We start from the raw sequence: 23,061 nt of genomic DNA on the forward strand, positions 1-23,061 counted from the left end.
ATCCTTATGTGTCACGCAGTGTTAACAGTTCACCAAGCATCATGTTATGAACTAGTCCATTCTACGGTCATGCTCTCACTCTTACCCCCCGAGTGCTTTTCTTGCTCTGTTCTCCAACCTTGATGTGCAGTCCCTTCTTTTCTTTTCTTTTCACATCCAGAGCTTTTGTGAAGTCTTCCTCAAAAACAGTGGTAATAGATCCAGGCTTCAACCCCTGCTGCATCCACTTATTGTATGACAAAACTTCTGGTTCTTCTGTCCTTATGTTCCACTCAGGGATGTGTCCATCCTTAGACAATGTCTGGCTAGTTTGCATCAGATTTTTGTTAGGTATTGATGAAAGCTGCTCTTGCAACAAAGAGGGTGCCACATGACTGAAAAGTTTTGGTTTGGTGACCAACTTGTCATTATCCTCACAGCAAAAGCTCAACTCTTCCTCTGAATCAACACTCTCTGGACTCAATGGTCTGGGGCTATCATCAATCCAACAATCAACAGGTAAAGCAACAAATTCTAACTCTGATGACAGAGACACTGGCGAAGATGATTGGTCACAGGGGCTACAAACCATAAAATAGGACGACAATATTCTCATGAACTCAGGCACTGGTGAATCGGGCAACAGTTGTCTGAACTCATTAACAGATGAAATGGATTCAGGTGAGGTTGGTCTCTCAGTGTGAGTGACCCTTGAGGATGTGCTCATGAGCTCACACTCTGACTCTGAACCCCCTGATTCCAGCGGTGATGACGGTGATGACAGCTGTGTTGTCCTGCAGTCCTCCAGCGACACAGCAAACTGATGGATGGGAGAGTCCGGAGAGAGAGACCTGTTCTCGTTCAACTCTGGCATCGATTCTGGAGATGATGCTCTTGCATCAGCCATTACTGACCTGTTTATTTCATTTTGATCCAGTGGTTTATGATCAACATCAGATGCTAAAGTTTCAAGTGAAGATGAATTAGGTGACATGGGTCTATCGTCTGTCAAGGGTTCTGGTGAATAATAGAGCTCATCATCTTCTGTGTTAGACACTGATACAACAGCCCACTCATCATCAGAATCTGGTGTTGCCCCACAGGCAGATAACTCAAATGTGTACTTGGACTTTCTGTATGGAGCGGAAAACAAAGTACGTTTAATGGCTGGTTGACGTGATTCTAAAACAGGGATGTCAGATACGACTCGTGAAGTGGGAAGAAAGCCACCATCAGTTGTAGTAAATTTATGAATCACCTCTGAGGATGGAGCTTTGGCCCTAGTAGCTTGTTCATTTTTATCTTTTACCTCATCCTGTTCATCATTCAGGTCACTCCTGTCACATTCCACTGTGTTACCAATAAACTGCATGAACCCTGTTTTGGTGTTAAATGTTCCGCCAGCATATTGCGGACCACTTACTTGAGAAATTAACTTCCATAGTTCAGCATCATAAATGAGATTATACTCAGCTACCATAACAGCGGATTCCTTAGATGATGGAGGTGCCACTGCTGTTGATAAAACATTGCTATCAATAGTCACTGTGGAGCCAGTTGGGGTTTTGAATTCAGTTCCAAATGATTTTGGTGGAAACAGTAACTCTCTATCTGACTCAATAGACTCTGGTGATGCAGACCTGTCTCCTGCACAAAACACGTCTACAGTATGTGAAACATTGTCTGAATCTGAGAGCTCAGTTGTTGATGTATCTCTTAAAGTCATTACATTTTCAACAAATGTTGATCTAAAATCAGGTATCGGTGATTCATTTGGCAGGTATTCATCTGATCTCTCAGACTGAATTGATAATGTTCTCATACCAATAACTTCTAAGTCAAATGAATGCCTCTCTTGTTCTTTTGAACCTTGTCTGTCCTTAGTGCTATAATTCATTGACATCAATATTTCACTTAAAGAGTACTCAATATCTGATTCCACAGACTCAGGCGAGGCTGATCTGGACACAGTGTCCACAGTGAGACTGTCGGACAGTGGTGGTGTGTTTTCAGGAATGGGTGAATCTGGAGACAGAGGCTGGTACTCATCTACAGATGCTGCTGAGCCAGGTGATCGTGAGCTGATAACTATGTATTCCATATCTGAACAGAGTGAATCAGGGGATTCTGATCTTTCTACAAAAACCGTTTCAGGTAAACCAAACATCAATGGTGTGAAGTCAGGTACAGGTGAATCAAGGGAAAGTCTGATTAATTCTTGTGAGTCAGGAGATGAAGGTCTGCTCCTCATGAATGTTGGGAGAAGGAACTCCCTGTCTAATTCTGACAACGCTAAGTCTGGTGAAGTGGATCTTAAGTCTGGACGGGATATGAAGTGCTCTTGCAGCGCCTGTTTGAATTCAGGTATGGGTGAATCTGGAGAAAGAGGTCTAAATTCATCTCCAGAAGTAGCTGAGTCTCCAGGAGATGCTGCTCTGTTCTCAAATAGCCAGGGGATATGCAAATCAGTCTCTAAATCCTCATCTGAGTTTGCTAATTTAGGTGATGCAGATCTATAAATTCCTGTAAAAATTGGAGGTTGAGTGTAGGTGTAATTAGGTACTGGTGAGTCTGGCGACAGAAACAGATATTTAGAGAAAGACAAGACTGATTGCGGAGAATCTGATCTCTCCTCAACTGCAAACAGCTGAAAAATAAGAGGAGCAAATTCCATATCTGATTCAATGGATTCAGGTGATGCTGACTGACAACAACTGGCACCAAGATGGGGAGTGGGCAAAGCTGGTGGGAACTTAGGTATGGGGGAATCAGCAGAAAGTATCCCGTATTCAGTGACTGATTCTACTGATGATGGAGACAAAGGTCGGTCTTCAAATAAGAATGGAAAGGGTAACTCCATTTCCACCTCAGAATCAGACAACCCTGACACTGGTGAACAGTCCCTGTCCTGCATGTAGGTGAGTAAGGACTCTTGTCGCACCAGTCTTAGTTCTGGAATGGGGGAGTCTGGTGAAAGAGCTCTAGATTCATTCAGAGAACCAGTTGATTCGAGAGAAGATGATCTGAAATTTGACACTAACTTGAGTGATGTGGGTGAAAAAGGCCTGTACTCTGAATAAGAATAAGGTGACAGAGGTCTCTTTTCAACTTCTAGTTCTACTGAGTCTGGAGAGGATGGTCTGTATGTATCAGGTAGGAAACTAATCAGAGGAGCAAACTCTACATCTAATCTAGCTGATTCAGGGGATGCCAACCTTGACCCAACAAATGCTGGAGGACATTCAACTACTTCTGGAAAGAATTGAGGTATGGGTGAATCAGGAGACAGTCTCTGGAATTGACCTGCACATGCCACTGAGTCAGGTGATGGAGGTCGATGCTCGTCGGATACTGGTGGCAATGACCCATCTTCATAATCTACGTCTGAAAAACAAGCTGACCCAGGTGAAATGGATCTGAATTCAGCAGGTGAGAGAGCTGGGTGAAGTATGGACTGCATGAAATCAGGGATGGGTGAATCAGGTGAAAGTGCCCTGAGCTCATTTTCAGAATCATGTGTGAAGGTTCTCCCTTGTGTCTCCATGAAGGACATTAGATCTATTTCAGTGTCTGACATTACTGATAGAGGAGTGGCTGACTTACTATGTGCGACTAACTCAAGTGATTCTATACCTTGACTTCTTCGTGGTGATGTAGGATGTGGTCCACACTTGTTAACCGATGCATTTGAGTCAGGGGATGATGCTTTTGTTTCTGATGTTAACATCAGTGATTTAGGTGACACAGACCTTTGTTTCGTTGCAGCTTCTGCTGGAAGTGCCTTCTCCATTTCCAATGTGCTTGCAAAAGCTACCTGTACATAGTGTGGGTCATATAGCGGCTGAATTAGGTGGTTTGTTCTAAATGTTGAACTTTCCTCTAACACGGAGGCTGATTTGGGGGAGTCCTCTGAAATTGAAACCTCACATTTGGCATCTGGAAGTTCTGGCTCTGGTGAAGACCACCAGGTCCCAACAACAGCTGTAACTGATTCAGGTAGTGCAGGTGTGAAGTCCAGTGTAGGAGAGTCAAGTGAAATTTCCCTGTTTTCATCTAAAGATATGGGGGAACTGGGTGAGGATGCTCTGATTTGTAGAACCTGGTCTGATTTGCAGAACCTGGGGAGGCAAAGATCTGCTTGTAGAACATCTGCATTGGCTGAATCCACAATGTCCAACTTCACACTATCCATACTCTCTGTCGCTTCCTCCACAACATACTCTGTTCTAGTTCCGACATACTCAAAAACCGCTGTTTTACTGTGAAATGTCTCTCCAACATAGTGATGATCATATATTTTAGAAATAAGCCTCCACAGTTCAGCATCATAAGCAAGTCTGTAGACAGGCACCCGGATTGCCTTTAGAAACTGACTACTACCCCTTAGTTCTCTTGCTGTGGTCTCAGACTCTGGATCTGATAATAGTGGCTCTATTGACACTGACTTATGATAAACTTCAGATGGTCCAGAGAAATTGTTTAGGGAATGTGGAATAGGGGGATCTAGTTGTAATGCTTGGTGGATGTCTGCAGATCTCCCATAGTTGAAGAAATCTTGTCTGAATGATTCCACCCTGAGTGACTCTGGCGACACGGACCTATACTCTGCTTCAGAATCAGGTGAAAGTTTTTGGCCATTCTCTGATTTCAAAGAAGCAATTTCATGTCCACCTTCCTCACCTGAATCAGCTGTATAAGACTCTGTACTTGTTTCAGCAAACTGAAACACTCCTGTTTTACTCATGAAGGTTTCTCCAACATACTGTGGATCACGGATCGGAGAGATGAGTTTCCTGAGCTTTGCATCATATGATAACCTATAGACTGACACTGAACTTTGACCTGGAGATAAATTTACAAACTGAGGTACAGAAACCAAAGACTCTCTGGATGTTTGTACATCTTTCAGGACATTTGTTGACATTTGTTGGTCATCAGATGCCTGATGAGATAAAGTTTGATCAGATACATCTGTCTCTTTTTTGTGTGTTTTAGATTTTAACACAGATGATTCTTCTTGATATTCTGTAATATCCTGGACAGGTTCCTGATCATTATTCATGGGTTTATTTGATTTTACCCTTCTAGATTTTGTCTTTTTCCTTACTAGATTGTGTCTGTCCTCTGAATTTCCTACATCAAACAACTCATGGATTTCTTGAACTACATCCGTTGATGAGACCTCAGCTCTTGCTGGTGGTGTGATAATATCAGATGGCCCATCACAAGACACAGCTGATGATGATAACTCAAAAGCTTCATTTTCATCATATTTCTTGGGAGTTTCTTCCACAGATATTAATAGAAAAACATTTTTTTCTCCATTTTTTAGCTCTAGATCAGAAACTACATCTGATTTTTCTTCAAATGTCTTTAAAATACAGGTCTCCTCTAAAGCCATAGATTGTGTTGTGTGTACAGGTTCCATGTCTTCCTCAGGAGGATCTTCATCTCTTACTGAGCCACTAGAATCAGATGATAATGGAATATTCTCAACACATGACAACACCTGTACAGTTTCATTCTCCCTATCTGACTCTGACTCTCCTACTGAGTCATCATCATGCTCAGGTACTAATTTCTCTGGTGCTTCTCCTTCATTGTCTGTATCAAGTACTAACTGCTCTGGAGATTTTGGTCTATGATCAGTAGGTGTCAAAAGACACACTACATGTTCCGATTTTGAGAATGGGATGCTATGTTCAATTATAGGTAGAACAGATTCAGGCTTGTTTTCACATGAAACTGAAGAAGGAGATAGAGCTCTATTCTCATGGCTGAGTGATGCTGCAGATATTGAACCATACTCTAAATCTGAGTTTATTGACCCCGGTGACATGGATATTTCCCTGCTCATTGTAATGGCTGAGTCAGACAAGGTGAAACTAAACTGAAATAGTGAATCAGGTGGCAAAGCCTTGTACTCATTTGAAGATGCTACAGATTCTGGGGATGAGGGTCTGTCTCCTGTTTCAAAGTCCACATCTGATGGTGCTGACTCAGGTGAGGATGATCTACATTCGCAATCTAGGACAGGGTTGTCTGTTGGAAGCAGATAATGTAACATGATGGACTTAGGAGATGACAATCTCATTTCATTTAAGTCAGAGAATAGACTCCCATGCTCAGAAGATGTAAAAATCCACTGTTCAGTCTCTAAATTGATAGACTCAGGTGATGATGTTCTTTCCTCTCTATCAAATATGACTGAGTGTGGTGAGGTGGATCTCTCATTGCTGTGATCACTATCTAGAGATACTGGTTGTCCAAATGGTCTTTTATTTGAAACCATTGGTGCTAATGGCCTTTCCTCTGCCTGTAATGTTAACAGCATAGAAGTAGCTCCTCGTGCACTTAGTAATGATTGCCCCTGAGCTGATGCCCCAGCAGAACTGGTTTCCCACGGTAAAACAGTGGGGGGGAGGGGAGACAAGGGCCTAAACTGAGGTATCGGAGAATCAGGCATGAGAAAATTCAGCTCATTTACTGACAATGTTGATTCAGCTGACGAGGTCCTACTCTCTGCCAGTAATATTTCTGCATCCATTACACATTCAGGTGCAGATGATCTGTGATAAATTAAACTATCAAGTTCACAAAACGTTTCAGATGTGGATTCGAATGAACAGGATTTATATCTGGAGGCTTCAGTGTCAGGTGGAAACTCTCCAGAGAGCACCACCTTATCTTCAGGATCATTCTGTCTTTCCTCAAAGGTGGAGTCACGTGACACCTGAATACAGCTGACCTCAGAAAAACCTGCTAGTTCTTGAGAGGATATATCAATGTCATCAGCGCCATCCGTGTCCCCGGATATTTTGGCCAAGTAAACACCAATTTCCTGCTTAGAGTTTGAAACATTTTCAAGGTCAGCAGCTCCCTCAACTTCATGGTTCCAGATTCCTACTTGGGTTGGATCTTCGTGGGATGCAGTAGTATTTGTAACAGACACATCCTCATTTTCTGAATCTGTCAGTTCAACCGCATATCCATAAAGGACTTTATAGAGTTGAGACAAAACGTCATCCATGTGTGCTGAAGCCATTTCTTTAATCTGTGTGGGCGCTGTTGTCGTGGTAACAGAAACAGGAGGAGGATCCTTTTCAGGGACCTCATCAGTTTCCGTAAACTCTATGGACAGTTTCCTAAAGTCCTGCTCAACTTGTTCACACTCAGTTAAGCTATCTCCAAAATCAGTCAGAGACAGTGGTCGGCTTTCACATACACCTGTTCGAGAGCTATTGGATGACTTTCGCCAAGGCAATGGTGACAAATAATAAGTATCACATAGAGATTGGGGAGTCTGTAGACACTCCAAGCTCCACTCCTCTCCTCCCTCTGCCCCTTCATGTCCAGCAGGTCCTTCATCATCAGGTGGTTCAACAGCAGGGTAAGGAGGAAGGGGAATTTGGGGACTTAACTTGGGTATCTGCTTGTACATGGGGTCTACTGCTTGGGACTGGAGGTTGTAGGGAGAGGAGCTGTACAGTGTGAAAAGAGGACTTACTTGCTTAAAACTGCCTGTTTGTACCAAGTCCGTCAATTCCTCATATATTTCTTGTGATGAGCTGAAAAAAACAGAAATTCAATATTTAGTGACTCTTTTTAACCAAAGACAAAACAACAAGCATTTGTGTCACAGTTAACAAAGAGGGTGTGTTTTTGAGCTATGTGCTGCAGTAGACCAAGTGGTTGTTGAAAAGTTAGCAATGTGAACAACTTACTATGTTGTTTCCAACTCTTTTTGTAGTTTATCTTTCTGGGCAATTCTTAGAAGACCCGTTGCTGTGGGCTCTGTCTCCCCTCGGCCTGTTGTGTTGTGAAGTGATGACAAACTGGAGGACAGGTCCTCTGCTGACACCATAGGGACCTCTTGACCTGAACCTGGACTCTTACATGTGGGCTCTGTGCGCCGACCTGGCCTAGGACTATCAATGTCTTCATGTAGGGCAGAGAAACCTGGCACAATAAAAAAAAATATGAATTATTAATACTACAAATCAACCTTCTCTCAATACTTTCACTTTGATAAATCAATTATAGAAATATTTATGTTGTTACTGGTAAACAACAATGTCTACTTTGCTATTTCAGTCAGATTGTGTACTAAAAGATAATATCTTTGGCAAAATATCCAAATAGATATCTGTTTTGTCACAGGAAGAGTTTAAAGGAAAGAGTCTAGATACAGAGGTGATTTGTCCATTGTGAAACATAAAAAAAAGGATATTTTCCTTCACGCTAATGATTAAAAATGCATTATCTGATCTCACTCTGGTGCTACAGAGTCAGATGTCAGCTGCCAATATTTTCATGATTTTCAACTGGGTTCATTTATTAATTTTCTACCGCTTATATGTGTCCGGGTATCGGGGGGTGCTGGAGCCAACCCCAGCTCGTATTAGTTGAGGGCAGAGTCACCATGGACATGTCGCAAGTCCATCACAGATCCAACATACAGAGACAGACAACCACTCACACTCACACTCAGACCTACAGACAATTTAGGGTCACCAATTAACCTAAACATTATTTCTTTGGATGGTGGGAGGAAACCCACGCAAGCATGAGGAGAACATTCACACTCCACACAGAAAGGCCCCAGGCCTGGGACCCTCTGACTTAAAACATTACACATAGACATAACAACCAAATCATCCCTTTACTGAAAGTTAACATGGTCTTGTGCACCTTCACTGTGATCCAGTGCAATGGTTCGCTCAATTTCTGCATAAGTGTGTGATGAAGTCTCCTCCTGAGTGGATTTGATTATCTTGGTTTCAATGAGGTGAACAATGTCCATTCGGTTGATTTTTGTCAGTGTTTTGATCAGCGACATTTCTGTTGAAACAGGAAAAAAAACATAAAAGCTCCTCCTCAAACAGTATATTCTACTAGTTTCAAAAGCGACAACTGCAGATAATTCATCTCTAACCTGTGGCTCGCTTTCCCTCCCCCTCTGCCCAGAGTTTCAGAAGGGCATGGCTTTGGTCTTGCAGTGAGTTAGGGTTTTCTGTGCTTATCAGGTTGATTCTCTCCTCACTGAAGTCCAGTTCTCGTGCCAATTCTGTGTTGAAAAGAAGAAACAGTAATTATCATGACATTGTACAGATCATTTCAAATATCTAAAATTATGTTTTTTCAGAACCTCCAAAAATGGAATAGTAAAACAATGTGATACTGGCAGTCTGATCAATGTCATTGAGGTGTCTCACCCATCCAGCTGAAGCCCAGGTGGTCAGCTATAATGGCCAACCGTTGCTCTTTTCTTTCTTCTTCATCCTGTGGGTCTACTGCAAATACCACCAAACATCCATAAGCGGTCAGAGCCGCAAGGTATACTAAATCAACATTCACAACGAAAAACCTCTCACTGGCTTTCTTGTTTTTGTACTACTGACTTTGTGGATAGTTCCTTTATCAAATAAATCAGTTGTAACTTAATGAATAATAGTCATGTAAAGAATAGTTGTGATCGATCTTGAAGTGACACTATGAAAAATAAAATTCGCTCTTAAAATGAACAATATAGCACATGTGATTGTGGTTATAATTATTTACACTTTGATGTTTAATGGTTTTAGTCGCCAAGTTTTTTGAGCAAGCTTCATAAAGCCTTTAAGTCAATCTTGAGATTTTCTGCACACATACAAGGAAAGAGAGACATAATCACAAACACAAACACAAACACAGATCAAGCAACACAGCAACATGGATTCTTCAGCTGTAATGGGACTTGCTACAAGAGACAGAGAGGCAGCACCTTTACAGCTACTGTACTAAAGAGGCAGAAGAGATAGAGAATAGCCCCTTAAACTGGGGGGATACCTTGACTTTGGACTTTATCATCTGGGATTCGCTGCATCTGTGTCTCAACAGGGTCGTCCCATAGTGGTCTAATGGGAAAGAAGTCTCCTGAGGGAGGGAACTGCATCTCAGGAAAAGTTTCTCTTTCTATGACTGATGGATCAATGAGACTGCTCTCATCATCTGAATTGGCAGCTGCAGCCTCTTGTTCTTTCTCTGCCTCTGCCAACTTTGCCACAAGTTTTGCTGCTTCATCACTTATCTCTTCAAAGAACTCAATGGACTTTTTGCGTGGCCCACTTTTCTCTTTAGTGGGTGCAGGTGAAAGAGACGACTGACCACTTTTGTCCCGGATTGGCAATCTGGATTGGAAGCCTTTAGTTTTTGCTGACCCAGCACTCAAGGGATGACCCTGTTCTTTTTTAGAAGATGGCCTAGAAGACTCCCCCTCACAGAAGCTCTTTGCTTTGGAAGATGGTATCTTGGTTTTGACTTCCACAGAAGGACCTGCATCTGTCTCAGATTTTCTCCTTGCAACCTTTTTTACAGGGACTTTAAGTTTTTTGTCCTGAGTAGTTTCAACACGTTTGACAGAAGAATCAGGCTTGACAGTGCTGGCCTTGACAGGAATTTTAGATTTAGATTCATATGCGAAGGAAGAAGAAGGTGTTGCATGAGATGGAGAGTGACTTGTAGATTTACCACCAGATTTCATTTGTATTTTGACTGGGGTCTTTTTGATGCTGGAAGAACTTTTAGACTTCCCTGTGGGTTTGGGAGGCTCAATCACTGACTGCGGCTCTTCTGGAGAGGAATCAGAGGACTCCTGCCCCTGCTCAGAGTAAACCGATCTAGTGACTGTAGTTTCGGCTGTCTGCACATTTGTAATCATTTCGTCAGGGCAACTTGTTTCTAAATCTAAGGATCCTTCATCAACATTTTTTTTTTTTTTTATCTCTGGACTTTCAGGGCATGCCTGATCCTTCTTTGCAGGTTTGGCTGAAGCTGAAATGCCCATTTTTGGAATTTTTGATTTGGATGCATCAGCCTTACAGGGCAACTGATCACCTTCAGGTACGGGCTGTTTCTGACAATCAGTTGTTTCCTTTGATTTTTCATCTTCCTCAGCCTTAACTTCTAGTGTTAAATTGAGGCCAACTTCAGGTTCTGCTGCTGATCCCCAATCTGCTTGTCTGGTCTTTTCTAACAGAGGCTCCTCTAACGGCTGCTCACCTATCTGGAAAAAGGCAAAGCCCCCCTCTTCCTCATATCTCCTCTTAGTCATGTCAATGGCCCCACTTCGGGTCATCTCAAAAAGTTTTCCTTCTTGGAACAGAAAAGGGTTGGGCTCACTGGTTGGAGTACTCTCCTCTGTTGGTGTTCTACCAGGTGTTGTGTCAGGAGTTGCTTGGAGAGACTGACGGTCCACCGCCAGATTCAGAATCTTCTGTTCCTCCTCTCTGACACGAGCTGCAAAGGTGGCATCATCTTCTCGCATGGCAGACCATGAGTCAGTGTCTACTTTTGCAGTGACACCTTTTGACTCTGTTCTGGGAGGTTCCAATCCCTCATCATCCTCCTCTGTGTCATCGTACATACGGACCTCCGGTTTGAACCTGTTCTTTGTTTGATCTGTTGCCACTGTAGCCCCAAGGCCAGCCTCTGGTTCTGTTGTATGCCCTGTGTGATCTCCTTTCACTTCATCTGTAACATTGCTACCTTCTTTTGGTGTAACAATGTGTGGCTTACCACCTAGCTCTTGACTATTTGCATCATCTCCTTTGTTTTCCCTTGACTTCATTAAGCTCTCCTCCTTTTGCTCGTCAGTTCTATTTTCAGTGTCTGATGTAACAGCCGTCTTTTTGGCATAACTGTCTTTGTCAGCTTCTACGGCTGGTGAAATTCCTTGTTCCTGTGCAGTTTCCAGTTCTGATTTTGTATGATGCTGGTCTGAGACAGAGTGAGGTCCCTCTGAAGTAACAGTGGGTGTTGTGCTCTTGACCTCTTTGTTGTGGGATCCGTCATGCAAACCTGCTGAAAAAGGAGAGGGAGGTTGTACTTTAATATGGGGATCAACAAAAATATGTAACTTTGAATCCTTTGTGGGTCTACTGAGCCCATATTCACTTTGTCCAACCTCCTCACTTGTGGGCTCTAACATTTGATAGCTGTCATTCCCTACTTTGGCATCTGCTGAAGGAATGAAATCTTTTTTAGTTTTCTTTTTGCTCTTCGCTTCTTGTTCCATTTCATCAAATGTTTTTATTTTGGCTGCCATCTTAAACATTTCCTCCTCTGGAGTGACTTTTGTCTTAGTTCCATAGCTGTCTGATGTATCCTCTTCTTCGGGGTCTTCAGGGATGACAGCCGGTTTGTGTGGAACAGAAAGAAATGAATGATCAGGGGATCTGGGGTTTACCTCGTAACTTACCTCTTCAGAACTGGGAGTATCAGGGGAGAGGGGACTCTTACCAGAACTTGTCATCTGAGATGTCTGCTCACAACTGTCATCATCAGCACTAGCTTCATGGTCTCGAAGCAGCCTACCACGCAAGGCATCATGAGGGAATTCAGTAGTTTTGGCGAGCTCTGGATGGCTAGATGGTTTACTAGGTGGACCTGATGTGGACGGGAAAAAAGGGTGGCTCTTTTGCTCTACAGGGCTGCTCTCTAAGGAGTCATGGGGGGGTGATTCCTTGGTTGGACTAGGTTCAATAGAGTCTGGGGACTTATGGGAGGAGTTTTCTTCCATGAGAGGACTACCCTCTAGAGAGTCTCTGTGGCTTATTGTCAAAGAGTCATCAGCTAATGGACTCAGAGCCTCCGAGTCTTGCTTTAAATGCAGTTCTAAGCTTTCATGAGGCTGAGAAAAGGATCTAGAGGCTGGAGAACCAACTAAAGAGAATGCTAGCTGACAATCAGGGCTCTCGTCATCACTAAGAAATGTTTCTACAGTCTCTGAAACTCTCTTTGTAAGCTTTTGGGGTTTGGACAGCTTTGACTCATTCCTCTTAACCGTTATAGACTCACTTGTGGTGTGGTCATCTGCAGCCTCGCTGGAGGAGAATGGTAGGGTCAATTCTGTAGATACTTGGTCATCAGTAGCCACTACACCAGAGTCTCCAGAGTTCTCTGTTTCTTTAATTTCTGTTTCGGCCGCTGAGGCAGCCGGTGCCGAAATTGTGGATGCCTGCTGTCCAGTTTTGGAAGAAAGACACAGACTTTCAGGACTTGTGCCTGGAGTGGCTAACCCCTCATGCTTGAAGCTGTCCTCAGAGCTAAGATGAGGTGTTCCATCTCCAGAACTAGCACTTAGTGACTCTGCCACACCCTCATGTTTTAAGCTGTCAGAGCTGTCATCAAGTCCACCATTTCCAAAGTCTACGGTTTCTGTCAGCGGAGAATGAGCAGCAGCAACTGCTTTGGTTTCTTTCTGTCTTTCTTGATGACTAGTATCTTTTTTGTGAGGTTTTGAATCCAAAGACATTTCTTGCTCTTGAGAAACACGTGAGGTTATTGCTTTTGTCATGGATTTTGACTGCATGGTTTCCGATTTTGTGGTTTTCTCCAGTCTTGATGTGGCAGACGTTTTGAGCTCAAACAGCCCAGACTTTCTCTTTGAGGGGTCCTGCCCCGTTTGAAAAGCTTGCATCAGCTCTTTAACTGACATAGTCTCCTCAAGTTTTTCAGATTCAGCTTTAGGTGATTTAGGTGGACCCTGTTTTAATTTAGGGCTTTCTTTGGCTTTGGGAGGTTTGCTCATAACAGGCAATTGTGACGACTTGCCTCCACCTAGCTTTTTGCTCTTTTGTTCTGCTTCTACTTTCTGTTGTAAAGCTTTAACTTTCTCCTTTATTGACCCAATGGGAGTTTCTTCAACCACTGGGGATACAGGTGATGCTGGGATAGGGGCTGTAGGCACACTCAGAAGATCCCCTGCCTCTCTTGACTCGTCAGCCTGTGCCTGGTCTTTCCCCTTCCTTCTGACTGGCTTTTTAACATCACCAGCAGAGGTTTTGTCTTGCACTTTGGTTGGAGTGGTTAGTTTTGTACTTTTGCGTAACACGTCAGTGAATCTTTCTTGGTTGACTGGATCTTTTTTAACTTTTACTTTGGAGGTAAGTGGTGAATCCAGGAGGTATTCTTTGAGGTCACCACTGTCCTTTATGGCTTTAGGTCTTGGAGCCCCTCTGTTAGCTCTACTTTCACGTAAGACAGGCTCTTGAATTGCTAAAGCTGCCATTTTTTTGGCTTCTTCAATCTCACTATCTGAGAGGAGAACCCATTCTTCTGACATTCTAGCTGCTTTTGCTGCCTCCTCGCCCTCATATGTTCCACTCCTCAGTATCTCACTGACTTTCTCTAGGTCCTCTTTGACTTTTTCTAAGTCCTTCTCCATTATTTCTAATGGTTCTCCAGAAATGTCCTCAGTCCCTTTCTCTAAACCACACCCTCCTAAAGAAGGAGATTTCTCTGTGGAATCTGCAGTCAAGATGGCAGTCATTTTGATCAAATCTTGTTTCATCTCTGACACGTCGGATAGAAGGTCTGGTTCTCGCATCAACTCTGATTTCAGGACTGATGTATCCATCTCTTCATCTTCCATATGGAAGAAGAACAAGTAAGGAGCAAAGAAAATCAAAATTTAAATGAAAGGAGACAGACACAGAGAATGTGGTCAGGACAAGATTGGAGCATAGTGCAGGGGATCATAGAACAAAAAATTCACAATGGGCTCTACATCAGGTTATCAGAGGAATAGGGCTCTGAGGGCAAAATTATATTGATGGCAGAGGATTTGAGCTGAAAATAACTTGCTTATACACTCACCACATCCACACTCACAAGACCAAACAATATAACAAATAGAGTGAAGCCAGAGGACAAAGAAAAACATACAATGGAAGAAAAGACAACAAAGAAAACAACGCAACATCAAAAGAACTCATGACTGCTTGGATGTTTCACAAAGGTCAATGTGATGAAAGGTGAAGATGGGTTGAAAAGAACTCAGGATGCTGGTCTATCAAAGAAAGCCAGTGATAACTGAAATATCGTACTGTAATTTGCCATTATTTTCACTACAAAATAAAGCAGATAATTTCCTTTCACTGAAACTCAAGATGAAAGATGATACCAGGCATACAAGAGAGCAAAATCGGGCAGGTATGGAAAGTTTTTTTTTTAAATATCTTTGCTCTCTAGTCCGCCTTGTGACTTAACACTTGAAATAAATGAAATACAATGCAAAAACACATTTAAAAAATCAATCAATCAATTAATACAATAAAATAAATAAATTGATGAGTTTGTGAGAGGACAATCCAAAATCAAAGCACACCAAAAACGAACAAGTGAACTTTCGTTAAAAATCCATTACATGTTATCTAACAGACAGACAAGCACACGCATACACATGTATCTAAGGCAAGTTATTTTCATGCAAAGCAAAGAGGGCGTGCTGATGGGATGGTCCTAGTGGGGAGTGAATGGAGTCAGTGAAAAGTTTAAAACAGTAATTAAATCCATTTAACGTGGATAAGAGATGCTCAGAATCAAGAGCAGTTTGTTAAGATGTAAGATGTTTGCTAGTATCTATAACATGTATTTGACATGAATCTTATACATATAATTTCTTCTCGGAATACACAGAATTTAAATCATTATATGATTTTCTCAGTTGCAACATTAATAAGGCAAAGAATAGACTAGTTTTCTCTTGTCTCTACTTTTCTGAAAGTGGGTGCGAGCGATTATGCTCATACCCAGTTTCAGGAACTGAGTGTAAGCCCACATGGGCATGTGCAACCTCAGTCACACATGCCCATGTGAATTTTGGCGACTGATGTTGTAAGCACAGCAGGTCGGCAGCTGAGTCCAGGTCTGCTCACATTAGCTCTTTGCATCTCTTTAATTTGATGGCTACTGTGTGTGGGAGTAGTATTTATAAATCCCATAAAAAATATAAAATTGGTACTAACGTTTCCTTGATTTTACCGATACTGTGTCTGCCTTAATGCCATCACAAGTTGTATTTTCATATATACTGATAGAAATGTGTATGAAAGTACAAAAGGGTTTTGGTTTGTTATCTGACCCTGGTGTAAGAAGGTCAATATTTGAGCACTGCCCCCCACAAGCTGTAGCACTGCACCATTGCATCAGTTCATTCATCTCAATACAAGCGCATTTGTTCTGAGCCACCAAAGGGCAAGCACAACTGTCATGATGAAAGTGGTGTTCTGACACATGGCTTTAACACGTCATAGAAACGTCACCACACTATGAATGAGTCAAACACACACATGAAAATGTATGTAAAACGTGTCCAATCTCAAATTGTGAATGGGTGAAATTGAGGAGATTAAGGCACGTGTGAGATCAGAAAAAAAGTAAGAAGTGAAGTTAAAATCGTCAGGAGAAACAACATTGATATAGGTAGTTGTAGGCAAGGCGATTTGGTTTATCAGACAAGACAAAAATACATGACGCTTAAAGGGCTTTGAGTTGATGTATATGGGCTACAGTTAAGCTAATGGTACAGATGAAAGTTTAAGTGGACCAGTCTGGCTATTCCTCTGTTCAGCCATATTAGTTTAGCATGTATCACCCACACATTAAGATCACTGCTGAGTTAGTTTGTTAATTAGTTTGTTTAATTAGTTAATTAATTAATTAATTATTACTATTTTCAATAGTAACTGTGAGGGATGGCTGGTATATATGAGCTATTTTTGTGGAAACTAGATCATCAGACATTCAAAAAGAAAAACACAGGATATCTTTGAAAAAGGTTATTCTTTACAGTCCAGACACAGTGACATCAACTCCATTCACTGTTACTGTATCTGAGTGTAAATGTGGTGGGACAACCTTTTAATTAGCAGATCACTTGCCAAATGTATTGAACCTATAGACTGACTTCAGTCCAGTAAGCTTACACAGTCCGCACAGTCAGCTGCTTCTTAACCTCCTGAGTGAAGAGGGAGCGTGACCATGATGATGTTGGCTATTAGCATGAACAAAGTGCATTTTTTACTTCCTCCTCCATGGTTTTGAAAAGGAAAAAATGGAAGTGCAGAGGCTGAGGACACACCATCTAAACAATGGTCAAACAAACAAAACTACACACAAGTGCCAAAAGGTATACTTTCAATAATTTGGTGTCAAATGAAGGATGGACAGCACGCTTTGCTGCACTGCTTATTCTGCTTATCTCTGATGTGATGTTACTGGTCTATTAATGAAAATAAGGCATTTGTTAGCTCATCCACCCAATATCATCACCAGCCATCCCCAGTAATTATTTAGTTAGAAGTTCTAACAAAAATTAGATTGGAAGAATATTCTTACATTTCTCCAGCGTCCTGCCTGTCTGTAAAAAAAAACATGGGACATGGATCAAAGTTAGTCTCTTACCAGCTACCAGCTTTATGTTTCAAATTATTTCAAATATACTATGGCTGTACAACTGCTACTCTTGGGAAAAGCACACACAGGACACATGCAACACAACAGCAAAAATGAGCTAGTTAGTAGAAGAGGGAGAGGGATGCGATTGCTGCTTTTACCTCTTCCTCTTGGTCTGAATCAGACTCCTTTTGAAAGCAAAAAGCAGCGAGAAGCAGAAAGATGTACAGATAGAAACAACAACATTAAAGGCTAGAAAAAAGGCAACGCCAATGTATGGTTAACATGGCAACATAGACATAAACAGGTCAGTGTGATTACAGGGAAAGCCAGAGTACTGAATATAAAGATCCTAAACTGTTATCAAACTGGATTGATTTTGTGTCTTAACATTTTGGCATGAAGAATTTTATTTTATTTTATTTTATGTTTTTCTCTGGTCTCATTAAAGTCCTCCAGCTAATAATGTTGCTAAGCACAGTTGTGACGTTGGTTCACGTGCACACCTGTTCACATGTACATTTCACACTCAAGAAATCACCAAACTAAAAAGCAATGATGCTGACTTCTCATAGCATTAGCACTATTTGCAACTAGGGATGTAAAAAAATGATATAAGAATTGAGAATTTACATTCAGTGATATCGAATAACAAAAAATGGGTTACTCTTTGTAATAATGTAGTGAGCACGGAGTGGCAGATTAGTGTAAATTACAGAGGAACAGGCCACACTGGCTCAAGATTAAAGTACAGTACAATTTACAAGCAACCAGAGCAACTACTAAACTAGTTTTACTGACAATAACTAACAAGACAGACCACAGAAAGGCTCCTGTTGAGCCAGACTACAGTGTGGTATTCCTCACCTTGCAGTATGACGGGAGGGTGATATTGAGGTTGCATATGGCATTTTGGGTGAGTGACCTGTAGTTCCTGGGTTCTTTCATAAAGGACAGGCGGCCACACGGCTCCTGAGTGTTGTCTCTAATCTGTAACATCCAAGTAGTTCAGCATCAGTCAGCTGATTATCAGAAAATCTCAGTTATAAACAACATATAAAAGGCGGAATAACCTGCATTTACACAGCTTATGTTTTAAATTGAAGAATAAACCAAGGTACTAACTTTGATGAAAAGTGCTAGTCTGTTCTCCTTGAAGGCAAAGAAGCTGAAGAGATGATGCTGGCCACTTTTAGTTAGGGGAACAAGGTTTCCAAAGCAGTCTGCATAGATAGGTTTTCCTTCCAGGACCTGAGGAAAATAACAGTGGGGGAACAACAACATAGAAGCAACAAAGAACTTTGCTGGCATTCCTTTTTTTTTTTTAATTCTAAACTTTTTTCTGTCTTTCAGTTTTCTGCAGGATTGGATGCAGTTTATAGGAAATCTAGGATGATCAGTCTCAGTCTCTAAGTCCTATCAGTTATGGTTCTATATGATAACATCTACATAAATTCAATTCACTGTATTCAAGGTTAAGACAAAAAGTGAAAAGAATTGAGAGGCTTTAAACTAAAGATAAGATACAACAGTCATTTCAACTCCAAACTGTTGTGTTTTCATCATTATTTCTTTCAATGCAATAAATATGGGTATTAGCTGTAATGGGAGAGACATTCCTCCTCCACTCTCCTTTCTCACCTCTATGTCTCGGCTGCGGGCCACCTCTGTGAAGTTCTCCTGCTGCTCCAGGGTTTTATCAATCTTGTCATCAGTCATGCAAAAGCACCGGAGACGAGCTTCAATGGGGTCATGGGTCTTTGCAAAGATAACAAACTTGGCCATGTATGGGACGCAGATAATCTCCCGGTACACCTGAGTGGAAAAGTTGACAGATTCCTGGACTTGCCGACAGTCTATGAGCCAGAACCTTAAAGTCAAAAGGGTAATTGAAAGAACCTGTGAGATGAGACTGACATCTGAGACACACAGCAAAAAGTATATAAAGGAAAATAAAATCCACCTCAGTAAATCATTTCTGTTACCTGGCAGACACATTGGTGGTGAAGGAAACACAATCATTAATAAATGTTAACGGAGTGGTTCCCGTTATATCCTCCCACTGGGCTGGTGTTGTTCCACCTTCATGGTGAAATAAATGAAAACAGGTTGAAATATTAAGGTGTGTGTTTGTCTTTGACTTTGCTTTTAGTTGGTCTTTCCCCTTGATTAAAGTGCTTTCTCTAACCTGTGATACTACAGAGCAGTCGTAAGGTGGGTGTGTCTCCTCCAAAACCATTTAGGATGGAGTCAGAGTTGCTTTTTGGTACAGGAATGGTCATGGTGATGGGTTTATGGAACTTCCTTCTCCGGGGCTCCAAAGTCACAATGGGGCTGAAAGTGGCCTTGTTCCCTAGGCTCTTCCTCACGACATCGATATTCACTGGCTGTGCCTGAAAGAGTAGAGTAGGACAATTTTTCCCATAACCTTCAATACAATCTAACTTCTTTTTATCTCCTAATAACTCCTAATTGTTATTGGTAGAACTGAGGTTTAAACCTCTTCAGCATTGGCTTAGGGTTAGGGTTAGGGTTATGTTTCGTCTACAATAATAAAGGTGAAAACTGATAAAGAGGTAACTGCTAACTATCCACCCAAAAAAGCAAAGTCATTTTTATTCACACTAAGCAGTGGATTTTACATTTTTTGCATTTTGTGGCTTTCCCTTTTGGATTGTTTGTCCACTGCTTTTATTACATCTGAAATATCTTAAAAATCACTGATAGGACTGCCATGAGATGTTATCCAGAGGAATACTAATGATGATTATCCTGTACAGGTACTATTGAAAAGAGCCGCTCATTATTCGTCTGGTATAGTCGTTAATCAAACTTTGGCATATAGCAAATTAGCTTATCAAATGTTATTGACTTAAACTCCCAAGTCCTAACTTCCCAGAATAACCCCCAAAATTCTCACAATAAGCAGAGATTGACCAGTATGATGAGAAAAATAAAACAAAAAGGTAACTCAATTACCTGCAATCCAACCCTGATCCTTTTGGTAAGGGCCCCCTCAGGAAAAACTGCCTGGACCTGTGGCACAACAGTGCTGCTCAGGATACCACCCTCAGGACCAATCAGATTACTGTCCTGCTTGATGCGTGACACCACTGCAAAGTACTGTGGAAAATCTCTGGTGATTATGCGGCAAATGCGCTTCCTCTCCAGCTCCTCCAGTGTGTCCAACTCTGGAGGAAGGAAGAGAATGGCTGTTAGAGACAAACAAGTTCACTATCCCCCTCATGATGCCATCTAATTTGACACCATCAGATACTGACCCTCATCCATCCCATTGAGTATCTGGTTGAGCTCCTCCTGGGTGTGTTCACAGTGATGTTCCTTCCAGTTTTCCCCTGTCTCACTCCTTAGTATCACCAGCTCCCGCTCTTTCCCTCGCAGGGCAGCAAAGTGGGGAATCTCCACAATGACAGGACTGGGGGATTAGAGGGCAGGTAGCATGAGCCAGTGAAAGAGATGAAAGATATTCAAACTTGATCAAGTGGACTGCAGTACTGGGACCAATAATCAGCATCAACATTTTAATTCATCTTTGTTTCTACCCCTGTCAGTACTAAATTAGGATTCTTTTAGCTCTATGAATGTTGATTTCCCAAAACCCTGGAAATGTCTCTATTTCATCATCTCAGCGTAATCATCAGAGTGTAACCTTGTCTCAGTGTCTAAACCAATGTAAAAATTATCAAAAAATAAATAAATAAACTGAATGAAGTTACTTTGATTGCAGCTGCTATTAAAATAGAGTTGCAGTTCATTAAAACTTGGTTGGGCTAAAAATTAATTGTTGATATGGATAACTTTGCAGCGTACAGCCTCTTTTGTATACATTTTCAACATCCAGGCAATTTTCAAAGTTTGTTTACTGAATTGCTTACCTTTATTATTCACGTCATTTGAAATAATTTATCATTAAAGATAAATTTTTAAAAGTTCATAGGAGGTATCGGCAGCACAATTAGCGTCTTAGTGTTTTTATGTCTCAGTCTAGCTGGAGTGAGTTAGCCCACATAAGAAAAGTTTTTGTAGATTGTCTTTACTGCATAAAGTTTTAAAGTACTTACCCGCAATGCATAATCATAACAAGATAACTATAGCTACAACAAATACCTAAAAGAAGCATGCTACAGTACAATCCAGCTTGGGACAAAAACAGAAAGGCTGATCTCTTCATGTGATATTTAGATGGTTCTTTGGCTGGACAGTGCATGATCTTATTTGGTGAAAAAAAGTGCAGATAAGAAAACTTAACATATTTTTGGATTGTAATTAGCTTTTAAATTTGTGTTTTCCAGCTACAATCTGAAATAATTGAAAGAAAACTGCCCAAATTTATAAACATTAAATTGCATTTGTGACTTACATAGTCCAGGTAACATTTTTGGGAAGCATGCTTTTAGCCACATTGATTTACAGTAGGGGTTAAAACACAGAGACAACCAATGAAGTACACCTTTAGGTTGACTTGTAACCAAGCTCCCTAAAAACCTGCAGGCCACACAACCATTTAAATATCACAAAAAAAACTGAAAATAAAGGAAATGATAAAGGAAAATGGAAGCATGAAAACTTACACACAGAAATGAAAAAGGCTAAGCAGGAAACACTCTAAAAAATGAAGAACAAATGCAATTTCTAGAGGGTAATAGGCCCCAGATGAAATGGGAAGCAAGACCATTGCATGAGCATGACAACACAACAATGTGTGGACACGATCACATCAGATGGCAGGGTGTAAAAGGGGAAACACTGACACCGGCATCCATGAATTGTTTCATATGCAAAACTGTTGGTTTCTCTCCACCCTACCCAAGGAATTTGGTCCCAGGTGGGCCAAGTTGGAGGATTCTGCTAACCAGACTCTCTCCCTCATTTAGAGGTGGAGGGGCACTCGGGAGGTGGAGTTTACTGTGTGATCAACCAAGTGTCCATATGCAGCAGTGAGAGAGAAAAAGCACAGACAGTGTTTTGGTTGGGGGCAAAAACAAAGACAAAAACAAATGTTGTATGTCTGTAGAGACCAAACGTGTACAATGATTTAATGTTTCTTGAGTTCATTCATCATTTTTATTCAGTGACATATATATTTCAGAATGTCCTTGAATTAAATTCTATTTTGAACACATCTCTCATGCTTCTATTCATGTTTTTGAAAGCCAGAAAGGACATTATTACTGTTGCAAATATTTGATGTGGTGTTACCACAATGGAGCAGAACATCCAAGAACAACATTTTGAGGCAACAGTAGTTTATGGAGTGATAAATAATCCTCAAAGAACAGAATATACTCTTTACAACAAGAGCAACATGTTTCCGCCTTTTTGACAGGAAGAAATGTCAGTGATGGGTATTTTATATATATAAAAAATGAATGTTCTACGTCTGCAGAGACCAAAAGCGTGTGTGTATATATATATATAGGACTACTACATTCTTCAATATTACCAGCAGAGGGCAGATATTAAGGCTACATATCAAATCAATCATGGTGCAATTTATTGGAGGTGGAGTTAATTAGAAAGGCTTTTGCATTAAGGATGGGGATACGGTTAAAAAGAGTGACACTGCAGCTGTTATAAAAGCAAACAGGGCATGCTGAAGAGCAAATATTAAAAGATCCCTGGCGCTGGGAGAAAGCAAGAGACAGTTTTAGTAAGGCAGAGGCAGAGGGAAAAAATCTGAACAAAAAGGGACTGCAAGTTGTAAGCATCTTATTTAGGATAGAAATCAATCAATAGCCTGAATGTAGAGGTAGTAGTACTGGATCTGCATCTATAATAAACACTATTTAAAGTATTTTTTTTTTCCATTTATTTTGGAAGGTCATGGCATAACATTTCCAGAAA

At 41.2% G+C, this 23,061-nt stretch overlaps 1 protein-coding gene across 2 annotated transcripts in view; it reads right to left on the reverse strand.

Annotated features, from left to right (window-relative positions):
* ank2b (ankyrin 2b, neuronal) overlaps nucleotides 1–23,061 on the reverse strand; it is a 116,876-nt gene that overhangs the window by 9,869 nt on the left and 83,946 nt on the right. Inside the window, exons 30-45 of one of the 2 annotated variants that reach the window (XM_029526828.1) lie at nucleotides 22,024–22,122; nucleotides 20,478–20,632; nucleotides 20,176–20,387; nucleotides 19,385–19,589; nucleotides 19,182–19,278; nucleotides 18,838–19,066; nucleotides 18,322–18,447; nucleotides 18,064–18,186; nucleotides 17,358–17,384; nucleotides 17,140–17,161; nucleotides 9,808–11,820; nucleotides 9,195–9,272; nucleotides 8,915–9,046; nucleotides 8,671–8,820; nucleotides 7,704–7,938; nucleotides 86–7,547 (exon numbers count right to left, since the gene is read on the reverse strand). In XM_029526828.1, coding sequence (XP_029382688.1) covers nucleotides 86–7,547; nucleotides 7,704–7,938; nucleotides 8,671–8,820; nucleotides 8,915–9,046; nucleotides 9,195–9,272; nucleotides 9,808–11,820; nucleotides 17,140–17,161; nucleotides 17,358–17,384; nucleotides 18,064–18,186; nucleotides 18,322–18,447; nucleotides 18,838–19,066; nucleotides 19,182–19,278; nucleotides 19,385–19,589; nucleotides 20,176–20,387; nucleotides 20,478–20,632; nucleotides 22,024–22,122 — 11,365 coding nt within the window. The remainder of the gene's footprint in view (nucleotides 1–85; nucleotides 7,548–7,703; nucleotides 7,939–8,670; nucleotides 8,821–8,914; nucleotides 9,047–9,194; nucleotides 9,273–9,807; nucleotides 11,821–17,139; nucleotides 17,162–17,357; nucleotides 17,385–18,063; nucleotides 18,187–18,321; nucleotides 18,448–18,837; nucleotides 19,067–19,181; nucleotides 19,279–19,384; nucleotides 19,590–20,175; nucleotides 20,388–20,477; nucleotides 20,633–22,023; nucleotides 22,123–23,061) is intronic. The other variant, XM_029526829.1, reaches the window with a different exon arrangement.

This window comes from Echeneis naucrates, chromosome 18, assembly GCF_900963305.1.
Source record: "Echeneis naucrates chromosome 18, fEcheNa1.1, whole genome shotgun sequence".
NCBI lineage: Eukaryota > Metazoa > Chordata > Actinopteri > Carangiformes > Echeneidae > Echeneis > Echeneis naucrates.